Raw genomic sequence first — 18,394 nt, 5'->3', positions numbered from 1 at the left:
TCTGACTTAACAATTTCTTGGTTTTCAAAAAAGATATCAGAAAGAAAAGTCTGACAAAAAATCCAGTAAAAGCCAGTCGATGCAAGTGCATTTGAAACCCATTTTTCAACATAAGACCAGAAAAACGGAGGTCAGAGAGGATAATGTAACCATGGTATCTTTCTGTAGAAGAACCCACAGACCTACAGGCCAATTTTTAACAGTACTTGCACAACCCCACTTCGACTCTTTTACTTGTCTAATCGTGTGTCACTACTCTGCACCATTGCACTGACTGCAGTTTGACAACAGCGATTAAGCACCAGAGCGAACAGTGTTTTTCAGACTCGACTCATTAGCAGCAAGCCAAGGTGTCAGACCAAGACTGACATGTCCAAAAGACGGGAAACAAAGGAAACAAATATCATCAAGCTGCATGGCTGCGGCGGCCTGAGTGAGCCACTCCAAACAAGGTATCTCCTTCTTACAGCTTCAGAGCAGAAAAAGCAAAGTCTGGAGGTGCAGAGGTTCAACATTAAGGACAACAGGCTGCTTTTATCTGTCCAACAATGTGTCATGGTGTCTATTCTCCTTCTACACGCTGATCCTTGGAGCTAGATCATGCTCAGAATGGCATTCAATCACTTTCAAGTAATTACTCTGATGTATTCAAAGAGCAGAACACAAAGAAGGCACACGATTGACGGGGAGGCAAAACTAGGAATGCTCAACAAACAAATGGTGGACAAATATAGATTTAAGGCAGGAGTCTTCAGGGATTACATAATGACCAACCAACATTGTGTTCCACTTCTATTCAGAGAGCAACAACATCATTACACCTACATAATCGCCAAGATTTGTCCTCTATAAAGACACTAAAGCTGTCAGGTAGCTCTGTAACGGTTCATGTTTTCTACGAGCCTCATGGAGAATACACAATGCACGCAATAGCCCAAGTAATGCAAAACTTTAAGCCTTAATATCATTTTAACTGTGAATTCATTCCGCTTTGAACCATCGTGAATGGGGAACACTTGGGATAAAAACATGTGCTGTAACGGGCAGAAAAGATGTGTATTTCTGATGTAGAGTGGGCATTTTAACTCATGAGATTGACCGGAGTTTGCCGCTTGTTGTTACTAAACTTTAAAATAACCTGCACATGTTTGCTTTTCTAGGAATTTTCCCTCGAACCCAATGACCTTGCATGCAACAGATGAATACAACCTAATCAGATATCCCCTGAGTGGAGTCTGAGGCCTGTCCTTCAGCTATAACAGAGTCTGATGTGTTCCTAACTCTCAGACTGCCTGCTGTCTGTTTGGATTTAATTTCCATGGCAACAGACCAGACCGCCTGGCTTCGGCGTAGCAGCGATGATGAAGTGGCGTGTTATGATAATAGTCATCGGGGCGAAGTAAGACCTGTAAAGGATTCTCAATGGGTTCTTGCCAAGTGCAATTTAAGCTAAGCATTCCTCTGTCACCCGAGGGTGATGACTCTCAGAGGAAACATGTGATAGTAAATATCTGGACTTGTGTGGTGTTCAGGTACCACATTTGACTAAAAATGGCTCCTGGAGAAGAAGCATTTAAGACACAAGAATAAGTGACTTTAGAGTGGTACAGGAATGAGTCGTATATCCTGGAAATGGGTTAGCATTGTACTACTTCTGTTTTAGTCGTCTTAAGGTGAATTTCTTTTAAATGTGTTTTGGTTAGAAGCTTGGAATAAGTTAGCGCTTTCACCCAATGTGCTATTTGAAGCTGCAGTGAAAAAAATATTTCTCTTGTAGCATATAGAGGGGTGCAGGAATGAGTCCTAAAACCTGGAAATGGCTTGGCATTTTTGGATCCCTGGTAATGGAAAGTTTTTGTGTTTTGGTTGTTAGTCTGAAATAAAGTCTGTGGTTAAGACAAAACACAAGCTGAAGAGATTAAAAATTCTATGAGATAAAATACCTCAGTAAATACCCCACTGGTGAATAAAAAACGGAGGTTGCTAACAAGTGTCTAAATGAGACCACTAAACGTCATCATGCCCAACATTAGCCGCCTTTAGCTTAGCGGTGGAGACGTGAAGTCATGTGACCTTGCTGTAGTTCCTTTATAGCCCAACATTAGCCGCCTTTAGCTTAGCGGTGGAGACGTGAAGTCATGTGACCTTGCTGTAGTTCCTTTATAGCCCAACATTAGCCGCCTTTAGCTTAGCGGTGGAGACGTGAAGTCATGTGACCGTGCTGTAGTTCCTTTATAGCCCAACATTAGCCGCCTTTAGCTTAGCGGTGGAGACGTGAAGTCATGTGACCGTGCTGTAGTTCCTTTATAGCCCAACATTAGCCGCCTTTAGCTTAGCGGTGGTGACGTGAAGTCATGTGACCGTGCTGTAGTTCATTTATAGCCCAACATTAGCCTCCTTTAGCTTAGCGGTTGAGACGTGAAGTCATGTGACCATGCTGTAGTTCCTTTATAGCCCAACATTAGCTGCCTTTAGCTTAGCGGTGGTGACGTGAAGTCATGTGACCGTGCTGTAGTTCCTTTATAGCCCAACATTAGCCGCCTTTAGATTAGCGGTGATGAGGTGAAGTCATGTGACCGTGCTGTAGTTCCTTTATAGCCCAACATTAGCCGCCTTTAGCTTAGCGGTGGTGACGTGAAGTCATGTGACCGTGCTGTAGTTCCTTTATAGTCCAACATTAGCTTTTTACTTCAGTAAGCATTAAGTGGTGTTAATACGTGGAGATTATCCTGCTGAACTAAACGTGAAAGAATCATAAATGTGTGTTTGACGAAGATCTTGTTTTTCAAGGGAAACGGGGAGATGCTATCTTCCGGGTCAGCCTACAAAATGACATCATCCCTGCATCACTCTATACTAGTTAAAATTGTGGATTTCAAAAATACCTTAGCACACTGTCTTCACTGGATGCTGGCTGGATCTTCTTCTTCTCCACGCTCATCTCCTGAGTACCGAGCCCTCCTCCACTTTGTCCTCCCCCTCCTGCTGCTGCTGCTGCTGCTGCTGCTGCTTTCTCTCCAGTTCCTGGCTGCTGCTGCTGCTCCTCTTCATCATCCCCTTCCTCATTACCAGTCTTTTCCTTCCCCTGGCTTTCACTTTCGTTGTCGCTGTCCTCGTCCAACATGTCGTCCACCTGGTTTTAGAAAAAGGAGTATCTATGAAATATTGTTTCAAGGCGGGAACAGAAACCTTTTTGTTTAAGTAGGGTAATAAATCACATCCAGTTTCTAGTCAAACACAAAGCTAATCTTTCTAGCGGGATATCTTGTCCAGCTCCACCAGCTCAGCATTTATACTTCCCCAACTTTACTGAACATGTAAAGCAGATTAGGCGATTGACTGCCATCAGATAAATGTGCAGCCTTGAGGCCATTGACTCAAGTAGAGGAAAGAAAACTGGGATTAATGCAGGGGGGGGGGGCATCCTCTTGAGGCTTCAGCCAGGATAATTACAGGCATCAAGCCAGGCTCATTAAAGTCCTGTTGTGTGGTCATTTGGACAGCCAGGCGCCGCGGTGAAGGTGAGACCGCCTGAAGACACGCTGGAGTGGGACTAAAAACTTTAAAACACGTTGGGTCAGCGTTGGTTCTCCTCCAATTCCAATTTGTTGAATCAAATTTGAATGAACATGACCCCGCGGGGCACCAACAAAGGACAGGGTAGGACACAAATAAGACAGCACAAATTGCTTTATTGTGTGTGTGTGTGAGATTACCCCCCCATCACTTTCTCCCATGACTGCAAACAGTGACCCTTTATTGAGTCTTGCCCTCACCATAATTGCTAAGTATTTTGTATTTATCTTTTAAGGGTTTTGCTTTTCCTGTAATGTGTTACATCACTAGTGCTCCTATTGGCTAGCGTTACAACACATTGTACGTAATAGGCTAAACACATTTACATCCACGTCTGTCCAAAGGCCTTTAAATGTGTTTGGTAAGGTTACAAATCAGTTCAGAATTGGACGTTAATGAGAACTTCTGCTGGCCCTTTTCTGCTTTTTGGGGTTTTCCCTTTCCTGTAGTGTGTTCTATAGTGCATGTAAATGGTCTTCAGCTTAAATCCCACTCCTTGGTTCACTTCAGGCACATAGTGACATCACTATTGGCTAGCCGGCCAGCTAACCAATCACAGCAGACTCGGCTCTGGTTTCAGATAGAGGGTGTGAAGATGTGCTGCAGCACCGGCAGTATGAGAAAAATAAAGAGCTTTCTGAACATTAAAGCATGGAGACATATGTCCCAGTGAACCTGAACATGATCAGAATATGTCGTCTCTAAAGATAGGTGCGAACCACGTCCGTGTTCTTTGCTCATTCTGACAAATATCACTGAGGCCCTGTACAGTATATAGTCCGTTTACCAGTGTCTGCCACCCTCTAAAATCCCATGCACAGTTCACTATGTCTTACAACCGGGGCAGAAATGGAAGAGTTGAATAACTTCCCACATCACCTTTTTCTCTCTGGCTGTAATCAAAGGCCAAGCAAACAGCCCACCATGACACTTCTGAAACCACTAAAAGCTAAAGTGTACAGGAAGGCTATTGCAAATGGGATTTAGTGGGAGTGAGATTCCAGGGCATGCTATTTATTTAAATCTTTCAGTCGCAACTCCTTTATGTTAAGCATTACGCTGTTTTCTATTGTAATGATTTATCTGTGGGGAGGCACATTAGGTAAGAGGAAGGACACATTTCTTTATCATGCATTTCAAAAGATGCTTTCTATCATTTCAGCACAAATAGGTTAAAGGATAGAAGTCCAGCAAAGCTATTTGAGATTTCACTCCGAAAGTCTGGACATGGAGACTCTAACTTCAGGCGGAAATCTGGCCTGAGGGGTTCCTCTGACTGAATGATTTATGCACGGTAAAAGAAACCGACAGCTATTCACTTTAAATGAAAGCCAACGATTAGGAGTGGCTGTTACTGTGGGAGTGGTGAAGGCCTCCAGCAGGTTATTTTGGTCCAATTTTATCAGCAGGATTACTGATTAGCATGGGCCAAGAAAAAAGGCATTATTTATTGGAGTGGTTCTGAATAATTTGGGCGAACACATGCATTGTTTTGCACTTGTGGTAACAGCCTTGATGGATGTGTGTGCTCTCCAAGAGTTTATTAATATCTGAAATTAAGCTGAAGGGTAAATTTGGTCAGGAAGACTAGTTTCACACTCAGCTGCATCTAATCAGCTGATTACAAGCATCCACTCCCAACCAATTGCATGTTGCCACGGTATTCAGCAGCCAATCAACCTGCCACATTTTAAACATGTCCTCTCCTGCAGTCAGCTGTCATTTAAGGCAATAATGCTGCAAACCCTCCTCCCACAACGAGCTAATCAGAAGTCCACTCCTCATCAAATCCAGACGTTCAGCATCCTTCTCATCCCACCTCCTCATCAAATCAAATCCCATCAACATCACCATCAGTGTCTCGACTGCAGGGGGGGTTTTCTTATTCCAATTACAGCCGTACTTCCCCCTTAAGATATATGAAATCTTGATTGGGGTCCAATCCCAAAAGCGGTTTCTTTGAGCTCTCCAGATTTCAATATCAGAATGGGAAGGATGTTGTGTAAAGATATCAATTTCTGAACGTCGGAATTGATTGTCACAGGGTGAAAAATGTTATCTGGATAAGTTAAGTCTTAAATCTCTAGGTGACATTATCGTACAAAGTTCACAAATAATTCAAGAACTTTAAAAGATCATTCAGTATTACCGTTGTGAATAGCACAAAATAGCTGTTTTTGAAACAAGAGTAGAAGCACGTTTTTGAATGTCTTGATTGTCATACCGTATGTGGTTCTTAAGGCTGACTTGTAGCAACAAAGTAACCTCTCTAGCTTCACCTGCCATGAAGTTGGTGTTTAAATTTATTTTTGGGCAAATTATGAACGTTCTCATAGCACAGCTCACCTCGGTCTCCTTTCGTATAATAAACTCTATCCCACTCTATTCGTACTCATCTCTCTCTAGCCTCTACGCTCTCTATCCTCTCTGCGGTACGTCAACCCATAGTCGAGCAAGAGTCCCAGCTCTCCTCCTACGGTCATCCGCTCTTTTTGACATTCTCCTTTTGCCTCTTTCTAGCTTTTTTCTTTCCTCAAGACTGCTCCTCCAGGCGGCATTCCCTAGCGAATTCCTCTGTCAGTGCTTAATAACTTCATGCTTTCGATCCATGACTCCTTTCTCTGCTCCATGTCATTCCAGGTATTTGCTCTCTGCTTCGCTACTTTGACCTAGCAAGGGCTTGCTGTTCGAGTTGCGTAAAGCTCTACGCCGTAAGCTTGCAAGGCAAAGGTAATGAATGCGAAGCCAGCGTAATGGTTAACAATATTTAGCCGGACACTACTTCCCATGCATTGGCATACTCCAAAAATACGTGATAGAGTTTAAAGTGGACCTACAGCTGGTGGAGCACTTACTCCTCTTGCGTTCAAAGAAACTGATGTCACGATGACCCGTTTTCACTTGTCAGGCACTCAAAGTCCATATGAGAGACTAATTCACATTCTATAAATCAATCTTTCTTACCTCATGCTACTCAAACAGAAAACTACGGTCAATAAGCTTCTTTTACGTTCCAGCACACAGATTCACAGAGTGAAATGAGAGACAATTAAAGCAACTCTTTTGCAACAGTAAGAAATGTCTATTGAAATCATCAGCCTAAGGAAAAAATGACACGTTGTGTTAGTCCAAAGTGTGGTATGCTTGAACTAAATAGAGTTTGCGTTTGGAAAGTAACCTCAAAACTTCGACGGGTTATTGGGATAAAGTGGGTTTAAGCTGGGAATATGAAGTTTCAGAACACAGCTCCCGTCCAAAGGTCTTCCTCGAAGAAAACTCAATTCATTTGGAGCGAGGTCAAAACAATCCTGCTAGGAATCAAACGAATAGGTAGGTTGAATCAGGCAGAAAAAGATAGCACGCACCGCTCTGTTGGGATATATTCCTTTCCTATGTCGAGGATTTGTCTTCACGAGACTGATGACCTCACAGGGAGACATTTGCATAGCGAATTCCGCTGAAAGGGGCTTAAATAAACTTCATGCTTTGGCGAAATGACTCACTTTATCTGCAAAAGGTATTCAGAGGTAATTTGGCACAGTCGATTGCTAAATAGACTAAGAAAATGGGTTGTGTTCGAAGGGGAAAAGCTCACCTAAGTTCCAAGGGAAAAGGAAATAAATGCAAATGCGAGGAGGGTAAAATACGGTGACTTTTTTAGAAATTCAAAGAGAAGTTTAGACGTTAAAAGTGGTGAGGCTGTTGCAGCACAAGACCTCTAAAGCCACTCTACTAATACCCGTTTTCACCTTGGTCAGGGTCACATCAAAAGTCCCATTCTGAAAGGGACTAATCACATCACGAAATCCCATCTTTACTAAACCTATGCCTGCTCCAAACGTGAAAACAGCAATATTTTGAGGACAAGAACTATAAAGCACCTCTGCAAACAGGAAGATATTTGCTCCTTTCCCCCGTCGCCTCAGAAAGAGTGCAGCTGAGGTTAAGTCAAGTGTGCTTACATAAGCCTGAACTGAAAACATAACTTTGGAAAGGTACAGGCTGCAATACTTCAGAGGGTTTATTCAGAGACTTTAGGTGGGTTTATATAAATGATGTGAATCTGTTCAGAAACACATTCCCCGTCCAAATTTCTTCCTGGATGCTCATTTTTTTTGGAGCGAGGATCAAAACAAGACATCCTGCCATAGTCAGATGAGTGGAGATATTTACATCAGGCTGCCAAAGGACTGGCAAATGGAAAACCGGAGCAAGGGGAATATTCATATCGCTCCGGCTTCAGGGACGGACGGTAGAGTCTGGTTTGGATGATGTAGCAGCTTGTCTGGAAGCAGCAATTTTCTGGTTGCGTTGGTCTGACGGTTGACTGCCCCTGACCCCGGAGCAGTGGTATGATGTCTGTAACTGTGGTTGGGTAACTCAGGGAAATGCATAAACATGTTTAGGACCACAGACCGCAACACACACTTACTGAATTTCCATGATGAGTAGTTACCTCAGCATGTGTGTTCTGTCTGTGTGTGTGTTCTGTCTGTGTGTGTGTTCTGTCTGTGTGTGTGTTCTGTCTGTGTGTGTACTTTGATTGATTCATTTGACCTTGTAACCCTGGGTGTTTTTTGGACGTTGTGCTCGGCATTTCTTATCTTTTTCTAATATGTTTTGAACCGAGTGATTAATGAAAAAGTCAGGGATTAATAATGAAATTAATTGTTGGTAGCAGACAGCCCCAATCAGAGAGTCTCCCAACTTTCAGGCAGGTGCAATAAAGGTTCGGCTGAGGGAAGTGTGCTAGTTCCAAAAATATTAAAGACAAATAATCGCCATTTGATTGGGATAAACTTTCCTCTTTACCCTAATTTAATGTCTTATTTGGACCTAATTTTATTCCATTATCTGTGTAAGATGCTTCACTAGATAACGTGTACTTATTACACCGAAGCTGTGTTCAAAAGTCCGATGCCAATGGTCCCAGTGGCCGGTGATGGGGCTAGAACCGTCCTGGGACACTAAAGCCTTGGACAAAAATACAATTAGACTTAATGGTACGGTCACACAATCTGCTGATGTGATAATTAGTTCATTAGGATAACCTCTGTACCAGAACAGTCTGTCTTTCTTCAGTCATTGTATTTCCAGCTGAAAGATGCTAAGAGACACTTAGATAAGGATCACATTTAACCATTAATGGTTCGAATATCCAGGACGACACGGTCATAAAAAGCTTTACTTTGGGTGAAAGAGAGTATTGAAGAGCTAGGATAATCTCAGTCTCTAGAAAACTGCTCCAGAATTAGAGTCTTGGATATTACTGAACAACAAAGAAGTATTTAGAAGTATAACTTTAATCACCAGTGTCTTTATATTCTATATCCTGAGTGTTTAGGCACCACATCCACAATCCTACATCTATCTTAATAATATGCTAAACATCAATAAGCCTCTATATTCCGCACGCTTGACCTCCCCAGTAACTCCCAAGGATAATCTCTCACCAAGGCTGTGGGAGATCAATACCAGCAGGAAGCGGAGCAGAGATCACAGTGACTGATGACGGAACCAGATCTCCTCTGATCCCAGACTTAATGAGCCACGTCTCTGAGGGCCCTTCTGGCGCCACACATTTCACACCAACACTGACCCGCGTCTAAAGCTTCACCTTACTCTGTATGATAATGATTCACTCATGTGGCCTAAACTCATTTGGATTTCACATCATCTCCTGAACCATTGAGTGTTGTCCACACATCAAGGCAATTCCAGCCCATTGTACCATCACATTGATTTCTATATATAGAGTGAGTCATGTTTTGATCATTACAAATGCACGTTTTTAACTGAAAGTGCAAAAAGGCAATACTGGATCACAGAACAACCCACCGGATGTGGCTCTTGTTGTAAAGGGGCCCTATTATGCTTATTATCAGGTTCATATTTGCATTTAGTGTCTCTACTGGGACATGTCTCAGTGCTTTAATGTTCAAAAAGCTCTTTATTTCTCTCATACTGCCTGTCTTTTCACCCTCTGTCTGAAACCAGAGCCCAGTCTGCTCTGATTGGTTAGCTGGCAGGCTCTGTTGTGATTGGTCAACCTGCATAGAGATGTCCCACCCCCTTAGCCTATCACGTACAATGTGTCGGAGAGCTAGCCAACAGTGACGTCACTATGTGCCTGAAGTGAACAAAGGAGTGGGATTTTAGCCTCTGAAGACCATTTACATGCACTATAAGCTATAGAACACACTACAGGAAAGGGAAAAACCCCAAAAAGCAGAATAGTGCACCTTTAAATGTGTCGTTAAGGTCCAATTATGAACTGATTTGATTTTGCTGCTCAAAGTCAGGGGCACGTTAACCTTACTAAACACATTTGAAGGCCTTTAATGGATGTAAATCCGTCTTTTTTAGAGTACTTTAAGGAAACAAAAGATCCTGGGGATGTAACCGTCATTGTTGTGGGAGCAGCACCATTTATCCTTCACATACAGCAGCCATAGCAAAAGCGAGGCTTTTCTCTAAAGATCACATCAGTGTTTGTGCCCATTAGACACCGTGCCGGCTGCAGCAGGAGGCATTCGGAAAATTGTGTTTCTATTATTAATCCCGAGGAAGGTACATTGTGTCAGCCACTGGGTCAGGCCTTTTGTGCGATTGCATCTAGTGAGCGTGGATCGTGAGACTGTAAAAGGATCTTTTCTGTCCCCTTTTTCTGAATATTGTATAGTATTTGAAAAGGAGATAATGTGGAAAGGCATATTCTTCATGACTACTCAAATAATAAATGCAAATGTTATGAATATGTAGTGGAAATGAGCAGCTTTGAGTCATTGTTGGCGACACAAATGAATGAATAGGTTGTTTTTTCAACAGAGATGGTTTTGAGCACAAGTTAATGGAAATGGATTGATAATAATGGGTTATTATGGTCTTTTATGTGGAAAATGTGGAGGTTTAATAACTTTAGAAGGCTCCTTAACTGCTGAAAATGTGCCAAATCACAATAATTGTTCACTAATGTGGCAATTATTCATCATCTGCCCAAAGAAACTACCTGCCCTCTGTCATCACTTGCAGAAAAGTAGTTTTAATTTATCACGTCTCTGAACCACTAAGGTCACTGTGCTTTTGTGTTTTTGTTAATTGGTACTATTGCGCAATAAAACCTCATCACGGTGGCATGGACTTTACATTAATTTTCAATCTTAATTAGAGGCCAAACTCTCGCTAATGTAGCACGATGATAATTGAAGATGCAACTGGTTAATGAGATGTTCAGTGATCACGCCGGCCATTGTTCCCCAAACACCAGCAGCACTCACTGTGCTAACGTGACATTTAGAGCGCTTGGGCGTAAAGCTGAGTGAACTTCTCCGGAAGATTTGATTCAATCTGGTTGTTTTTGTTGCATAAAAAAAGGCACTGACCCATCTATTGGATCTGACATAGCTAATTTCATTCATTTTAAAGACTAAAAAACACTTTAAATGTTGTGATTTATTCAACGAAAAAATGCCAGACGCTGGTTTAAAATGTATGAGAGTGAAACTGTTTCTTTAAGACTTGACCTAAGTGAACCGACGTACAGATTACAGATCAGAAATGAACTAAATCCAAACTCTATAGATATACAATATTTGATCTATTATTGAGTTAGTTCACTTCCTTCCGTTTCCCTCTCCCCTTTAGCTATTTCTACCAAGCCCCTAGTGGCCACATAGCGATACGGCACCTTCCGTATCAATCCCTGACGTCACCTGGCCAATAAAGACTTTTCCCTATTGACTTACATTTGTAAGAGACGTCTTTAAATCAGCATTACTAAATAAACTACCCAGTATTAACACTTCTATAGCTCTTATTTAAAGTCATTAGGTTTTAAAGTTGTAAAATGCCCTAAAAGCTGAATCCAGAATTATTTTCTCTCTCCATTCATTGTACTGAGTCGAGAGCGGGAGATCGGGGGCAGGGCTTAAGGGGAAACTAAGGCATGATAGGTAATTTGTGACGTTTTGCTCTCGACAACGTCAGACCATTTCGTCTTCATGCGTCAATGAGCAGCTGTCATAGCAATGAACGAGGCCCCGCCTCCGACGCTGTATCCAGTTCTTATTATACATCCATGACTTCTACTGATAAAACCTGACATGCATGGAAGCAAAAGAAGAACCGCAGTCAGGGAGAGAAAGAAACAACTTACAGCTGTGCCAAGCCAACCATTGACTCAGTTTGTATATTAATTAGATGCGAAAAAAAGACCAGAGTATCCAAGAGGAAACACTGCAATACAATGCCAAAAATACAAAAGTAAAACTGTGAGTAAAAGAGTAAAAGTGCGTCTATCTGCTCTGACATGGGACGATGGGCCTTATTTCTAACCTACATGTATGCGAATCAAATGTCAAAGCTTCAAACACAAACAGAGATCTTATCAGACCAGATCTTGAAAGCATGTTGGAGATATGGATGTCAAACGAAAAGAGAAATGTTAAATGACTGGTAGCTTTGGTGATATTCTAGGTCAAGCATTTTAAGACGATATATGATGGAGCCACACATCCTCTTCCAACAAGAGTGGGAGAAACTACATGAAGAAGGAGAAAGTGTATTTACAGAGAGGCTTGGTACAGCTGATCTGAGCCTGTCGCCCGCAGCTACAAACTTACTCAACTTCAATCGAGTTAATACCCGAGCTGTTTTGCATCTTATTAACAGACGTCATTTAAAGCATGGCCAATCACGCCGACATCCAGATCATTCAATTAGATTTCAATTATCAAAGGACCGTTTCTAGCAGGATCTATAACCATGTTTGAGCTAAAGGTTGAAGGAGGGAAAGCCAAGGAGTTGTTGGTTTGTTTGTCGGTTTTTTAGCAGAATTATGGAAAATTACTCCAAAGATTTTATTGAAACTAAGTGGAAGGGTAAAGCATGAGCCAAAAAAGAACAGCAGCTGAAAAAATAGGAAATTTGGGATTTTAGCTTTAGCAGACCATTTACATGCACAGAAATCTATATGCCCCCTCAAACCAAAATGCAGATTTTCCCCGTAAAATGTTAAAGTGATGCCAGAAAACAATCTCTCTGTTGCTCAGAAAGGGGTTTAATGAGTCCAGAGATATAGAGATGGGGTCAGATGTCTGGTCAGACGGCAGAGACAGCTTACGGAGGATAAATAGGGGATGGATGTCCGGTGGGTCTGCCGGGGGACGAGAGGCAGGCAGCAGGCTGACACTGAGACTGAGACTTCTGATCCTTTCTTTCACTCTCCTTTTTTCTGGAGAGGAAGTAAAGAAACCGGAGCTCTGGATTTATTTATTGTTGGAGGTGCGATATATGACTCCGCAGCTTTAAGACATGAAGACACTATTATTTTAATGCAGGATTTACACCTGAAAGTGGGCGGGGCTTAGTTTAGACAGGAAGTGACGTTAGTGCCTCATGCTTTACATAAACCCTGCTATACTTTAATTGATATGGACAAAAGTAGAAAAATACAATGAGCTATCTTTTAAAAATGTCATGGCTGTTGTTTATTTTTCAAACACATCCACATGTTGTACCTGGAAATAAGGGGGAGCAATATTAATATTTACGAGATAACATACTGCAAGGTGCTTGATAAAACTCCGTAGGTGTGAGGGGAACTGTGGCAGGGATGATCATTTTCTGAGGCGTTGTAATTATGTAGGATCCAACGCAATACAAATATAAAGTATAATATAAAAACACTGATTACTGGAGCTTTAAGATGGCTTTACTCATATTAAAATACCCCTTTAGTGCATTAAATAAACATTACAGCGCAGAATATTGCATACTCTCTATTCCTAATAGAGACACGTGGTAACCAACGCAGTTTTTCCTTTAGATGACAAAGAGAAAGTATAATGACCCCCGTCTGACACGTGACACCACTTCAAACATGGCTTGGCACATGTCAAATCCCATGTGAAGGAGCCATGAAGCTCTTTCTTCAGAGTAATCACCCGCTGAGAGGCCCTCGACAGATCTCAAGGACCTGCTCTGCACATTTCCCCCCCGCTGGAGCATTATCAGAACTGCAACTCCATTAAAGAGTATTATCCGAGCAGGAGGTGCAGAGCTCTCAGACATTAGTAATCACTTCACCTGCCTCCGAGGATGGCAACAAGATGGAATATTAGAGAAGGATACCAGCTAGTGGCAAGATTTGAGGCACAGAGGCAGAAGATGGCCACCAAAATACAACAAAGCCACCAAATTAAACAAGAACAATCCTTGTTTCATGGCCACTTAAATGCTCTTGATTTAAGAATACCTGTGGTCTCTCCAGTGACAGTCACACAGGACTTACTGTAATATCAGCATTAATCACGGTTCACGCTGTTTTTTAAGACACAAAGCGAATTTCCACCATGAATACATGTTTTAAAACTACTAAAAAATAGGATTTCTGGAGTGCTTTTCCTTCAAAATGCATGCTGTGAAGTCTAATGAGTAGTGGATAATGTGCAGCCAGACGGTCATTATTAAAAAAAGTTTGAATCTCTTGTCATTATTTTGCTCAGCAGGTGGCTGTTATCGAGTATTAACAACCTCTGGAATGTCTATATTGACCAATCAGAATCGATAACAGTGTTTCCTTAGAAATATTATTTGGTGAGTCAAGTGACATCTAAGCATTTAAACACCACGCAAATACCAATAAAAGGGAACAGTTTGATTGCAGAATACTAGGCAAGTGCTTCATTACAGTTCTGCAAACCAAAGCAGATCAGAAGCTCTTTTATTCATCATAAATAGGTTAGGTAGAGCGGGATAGTTGGAGTGGAAGATAAGTCCAAACTGAGAGGCAGAAAGGAGCAGGACGACTTCCTCCTACACGGTAAATCAGGATGTTAACGGTGACATCCACAAAGGTTATTTGATTGTGGGAAATTGCAGTTTGGCCCTCCGACAGAGCAGTAATTCTGCAGGTGGGTACACTTAAACCCTGCTGTGAGGTGGCAACAGAACTAGAGAAACACCAGAATCCCCGCTGAACGCAGTATTTAAATGACTCGTATTTAGATTATATATAGTTTTTCCTGCTGATCTTCATGTAATATGCGCTACAGGCTCACTTATATCACATATTTCCTGCTGTTACTGAGCCAGTTAATCAATCTCTCTCACCTCTCGGTCCATGCTGTCCAGGTCCTCCTTGCAGAGTGTGTACAGCGGCATCGTTTCCGACATGCTCAGCTGCCGTTTCCGTCGAGACGGGCCGGGCCGCTCGTCGTCTTGGCTGGATCCCGCCGCGCCGTCCTGCTGGCTCGATGAAGTTCCCCTGTGGGAAAAAAACAACAGAGAAATCAGCATAAAACACGATGCATGTAATCTCGTTAAGTGCGGTTTCATAGACGCACAGGAAGAGGAAGACGCCAGGCTTTTTTGTGTGAGTCGGGGAAATGAACATCTTCTGTGAGTCTCATTACCATCAACATCATAAGTAACTGTTTTTTAAGTGCATATCCAAATTAAGCTGAGATTTTGTAATTAAATAATAGATTTATACTTATTTACATTTTAAGAAATTAGAGTTAATCTGATTCTTGTTTTTTTGTTTGCATTTCAAAATATTGCAGATATTTTTTGGGTCATTTTTTAGCCACCTAAATATCGATTGATAAAATAAATAAAAAATAATAAATTCATTGAATAAATTGATAAATCTCTACTTCTAAAAAACACACACATTTATTATAATTATTATTATTTCTGAAAGATAATATTTATTCACATTTTTCACAAAGTTTGAGATTTTCACTGCCTTCCCGGATTTGATCGGACTATTTATTTTTAAGTTTGCAGGTTTTACTATTTAAAAAAGTGTTATAAGGTTGCTTAAAAACTATAAAACAAAGAGGCTATTTAATTAAATACATACATTTCCCTGAACAGAGCACAGGTTAAATAAAACGTTTGCTTTTATGGTCCTATTTACGACGTGAAGTGCATGGTAACTTTATAAATCCTGTTTGTTATCTTGTTCTACTTTGAAAGAGGAGCTGCATTCATTTGCAAACACTGTACATAATCAGCACATTTTCACATCACAGATCATGATGATGATGATGATGATGATGATGATGGGTTTAGGGTGAGAAAGTGAAGGCTGGAGCTGGAGAGCAACAATAGGAACTGAAGGCTCCTCTCTGTAGCGAGGCCCGTTAGATGTAAATCGTATGCGGGTCTCTTCCTCTCGGCGGCGCTTAATTAAACAGATCTCCTTTGATGACTAAAATCCAAGTTTGTGCAACTCCCTGAAAACTCCATAAAGCCTCTAATCCATGAACTATGTGGGCCAACGCTAAGCTTCAGATAATTAATTACAGTGTCATCATAGATATAGTCTATTGAAATCATTTTAAGACACCATGACTGTCGCTGACAAAAGATCGCTTAATCAACTTTTTATTCCACTGCTCTAGGGCTTCACTACTTTAAGCCTTTGCAGACCATTGACGTGCACTAAAGCTATATAAACAGAGTACAGAAGAGGGGAAACCCCCCAAAAAGCACAATAGTAATACAAAATGAAGTGTTTTGTTGTTATGTAACAGAGTTTTAATCTATTTTCCACCAAATACAAAAACGCCCTTTTTTTTCCAATGGGGCAAATACATGTCCTTCTAAGTTCCCTGCACAAAAAGAAATACTGATGAAGATCAACGTTGTTGTTAATCATTGATCTGTCCCAGAATGTGAAAATATCGCCGATTTTCTTTACAAAATCTACTAAATTTGTGTCCTTTTTTTGACAAGTTGACATTTAAAGATTTAACGTTAAGAAATAAATGAGGACTCCTTTGTTGTGATGATCAGGACAAAAGACGGTTAAAAAACACACCTGAGAGAAAGTGGAAAATAATGATTTGATCATTTTTTTATTGCAGTTTCTTGATGTGGACATTTTTGTCCTTTAAGGAAATCAGAGCAACTTTTCTTAAGTGATGGTTTAAATGGTTTTAGAGACAATTTAGACATTTTCCACTGTGGGTCAAATAGCATTATGTTAACAAACCGGTATTTAAAGTGTTAAACATTACAAAGATTAACACATGTTTTTTTAGGGACTGAAAGCTGGTTAAATGATGAAGTAAAACCCAGTAAGAGCAGAAAATGACCCGGTTTAGACAAAACCTTTCCCTCCATTAGCATTAATAACGAGTTGAATGACAAATAGATGGATGGTGGAAAGTGAATGAGGACATGAACGGAATATCAAACAATTATGTACCTGGGTAAGTATATTTTTAGCATTTCACACTGTTAAAGAATGCCCCCCCCCCCCCCCCCCCCGCCCCCCGAGTAGAATAAAGCATCCTGGATTGTACCGTGCTCATTCATGGACCCAGAGTGCTGATACATTTCAGAGGCTTGTTTGGGAGCTTCTCTGTGCCAATGCTATCAATAAAACATACAATAAAAGCTTGTTTTGGGGGGGGGTTATATTGTGCCTCAGTTGAAGAAGCGGCATGTCTCCAATGAGGTAAATTAAGTCGTGTAGCACCACCCGAACAGCTGTTTCAGTTGAGGGAGGGATGGAAACGAGGCCCAGAGGACAAATCAATACATTTAAGATCCGATACAAGCCATTCTGCTGTCAATACCAAACAGGGAAGCACAACTCTGACAACTTACTTTAAAGTCCTGCACTACACCCGAGGCTCTTAATGGATGCATGCACTGTTTACCTGCATATGTCACGGTACGGCCAATATCAGCAGCACATTTTTCAAGACAATGATTCCCTTAAATGTACTGCAGCCTTCAGAAAAGGGAGTCCAGCAATTATACACATAACTCTACGTCTATCAATCGCTGAGCAGCAAAAACGGTTGTACAGAGACCCTATTATACTTTTTGGGGTTTTCCCTTTCCTGTACTCTGTTATATAGGTTTTAGTGCATGTAAATGGTCTGCAAAGGCTAAAATCCCAAAGCTCCCCCCAGAGGAAGTTTCTCTCCCATACAATATGTCATCATTATTATACTGCACAGCTCCGATCCTCTTTACCTGAGACATGACTGCTCTCTGTGGTCAGAGAAGGGCCCTGACCCCTGGAGGTAGGACTGGGTCCTGGGCACCTGAGGGCCCCTGCGGATCAGCTTCCCGGTGACGGGGTCGTACGTCCGGACTTCGGGGGCTGCAGGCTGAGGTTGGAGGTGGATCGGAGCCGGCTGGAAAATATGTTTCTGCAAGGAGCCCTGAATATCAGGGAAAGCTGCTGGACTGTTGCTCCTTTAACAAGAGAAAATATGTAGATCAATCATCAGATTTTAATACGTTAGCAATGCCTAAAGTGTTATATCTTCAGGGCTGGGCAATATATCTATATTATATATTATATATCGAGATATGAGACTGGATATTGTCTTACATTTTGGTGATTGAAATATTGCGTAATCATTTAAAAAGCAGGGGAAAGTTTTCATATTTGGAACAAAAATAAATGTTCACTCGGACGAACTCTTCCACGGGCTTCTACACTTCCCAAATACCAAAACAAAATACTTATTTGGAATATTAGTTGTAGCTGCTAGGATGCAGTCACAAAGAAGTGGCTCGAACCAAACAGATAGAGGATTGGTATGACATCATTTATAAAGGAAAGAATAACCTTCTCTATGAAGCTCCAGGAACTTCAAGTTGAGGACATTTGGCAGAAATGGAAAGCATATGTTCTCCCGAAACGCCCTTTTTTTGTTTAACTGTTTGAATCTTTTATTTATTGATCTGTGCTGTCAATTTATACACTTTATATTGAGAAGGAAACACCTCATGTTCTTGAGTGTGTGTTGTTGTTTTGTTATGAGATGGACCACTCTGTAAAAGT

The 18,394-nt window shown here is 41.3% G+C and overlaps 1 protein-coding gene across 2 annotated transcripts in view; it reads right to left on the bottom strand.

Moving 5' to 3' along the window:
• The window catches only part of ctdp1 (CTD (carboxy-terminal domain, RNA polymerase II, polypeptide A) phosphatase, subunit 1), a 62,415-nt gene that overhangs the window by 29,454 nt on the left and 14,567 nt on the right, over positions 1-18,394 (bottom strand). For both annotated transcript variants that reach the window (XM_063900036.1, XM_063900037.1), the window contains exons 10-12: positions 17,575-17,799; positions 14,689-14,842; positions 2,886-3,133 (exon numbers count right to left, since the gene is read on the bottom strand). In XM_063900036.1, coding sequence (XP_063756106.1) covers positions 2,886-3,133; positions 14,689-14,842; positions 17,575-17,799 — 627 coding nt within the window. The remainder of the gene's footprint in view (positions 1-2,885; positions 3,134-14,688; positions 14,843-17,574; positions 17,800-18,394) is intronic.

Source organism: Eleginops maclovinus, chromosome 13 (assembly GCF_036324505.1).
Source record: "Eleginops maclovinus isolate JMC-PN-2008 ecotype Puerto Natales chromosome 13, JC_Emac_rtc_rv5, whole genome shotgun sequence".
NCBI classification, from domain to species: domain Eukaryota; kingdom Metazoa; phylum Chordata; class Actinopteri; order Perciformes; family Eleginopidae; genus Eleginops; species Eleginops maclovinus.
Note: the sequence above shows the minus strand (reverse complement) of the source record. Positions and strands in the feature narration are given on the sequence as shown.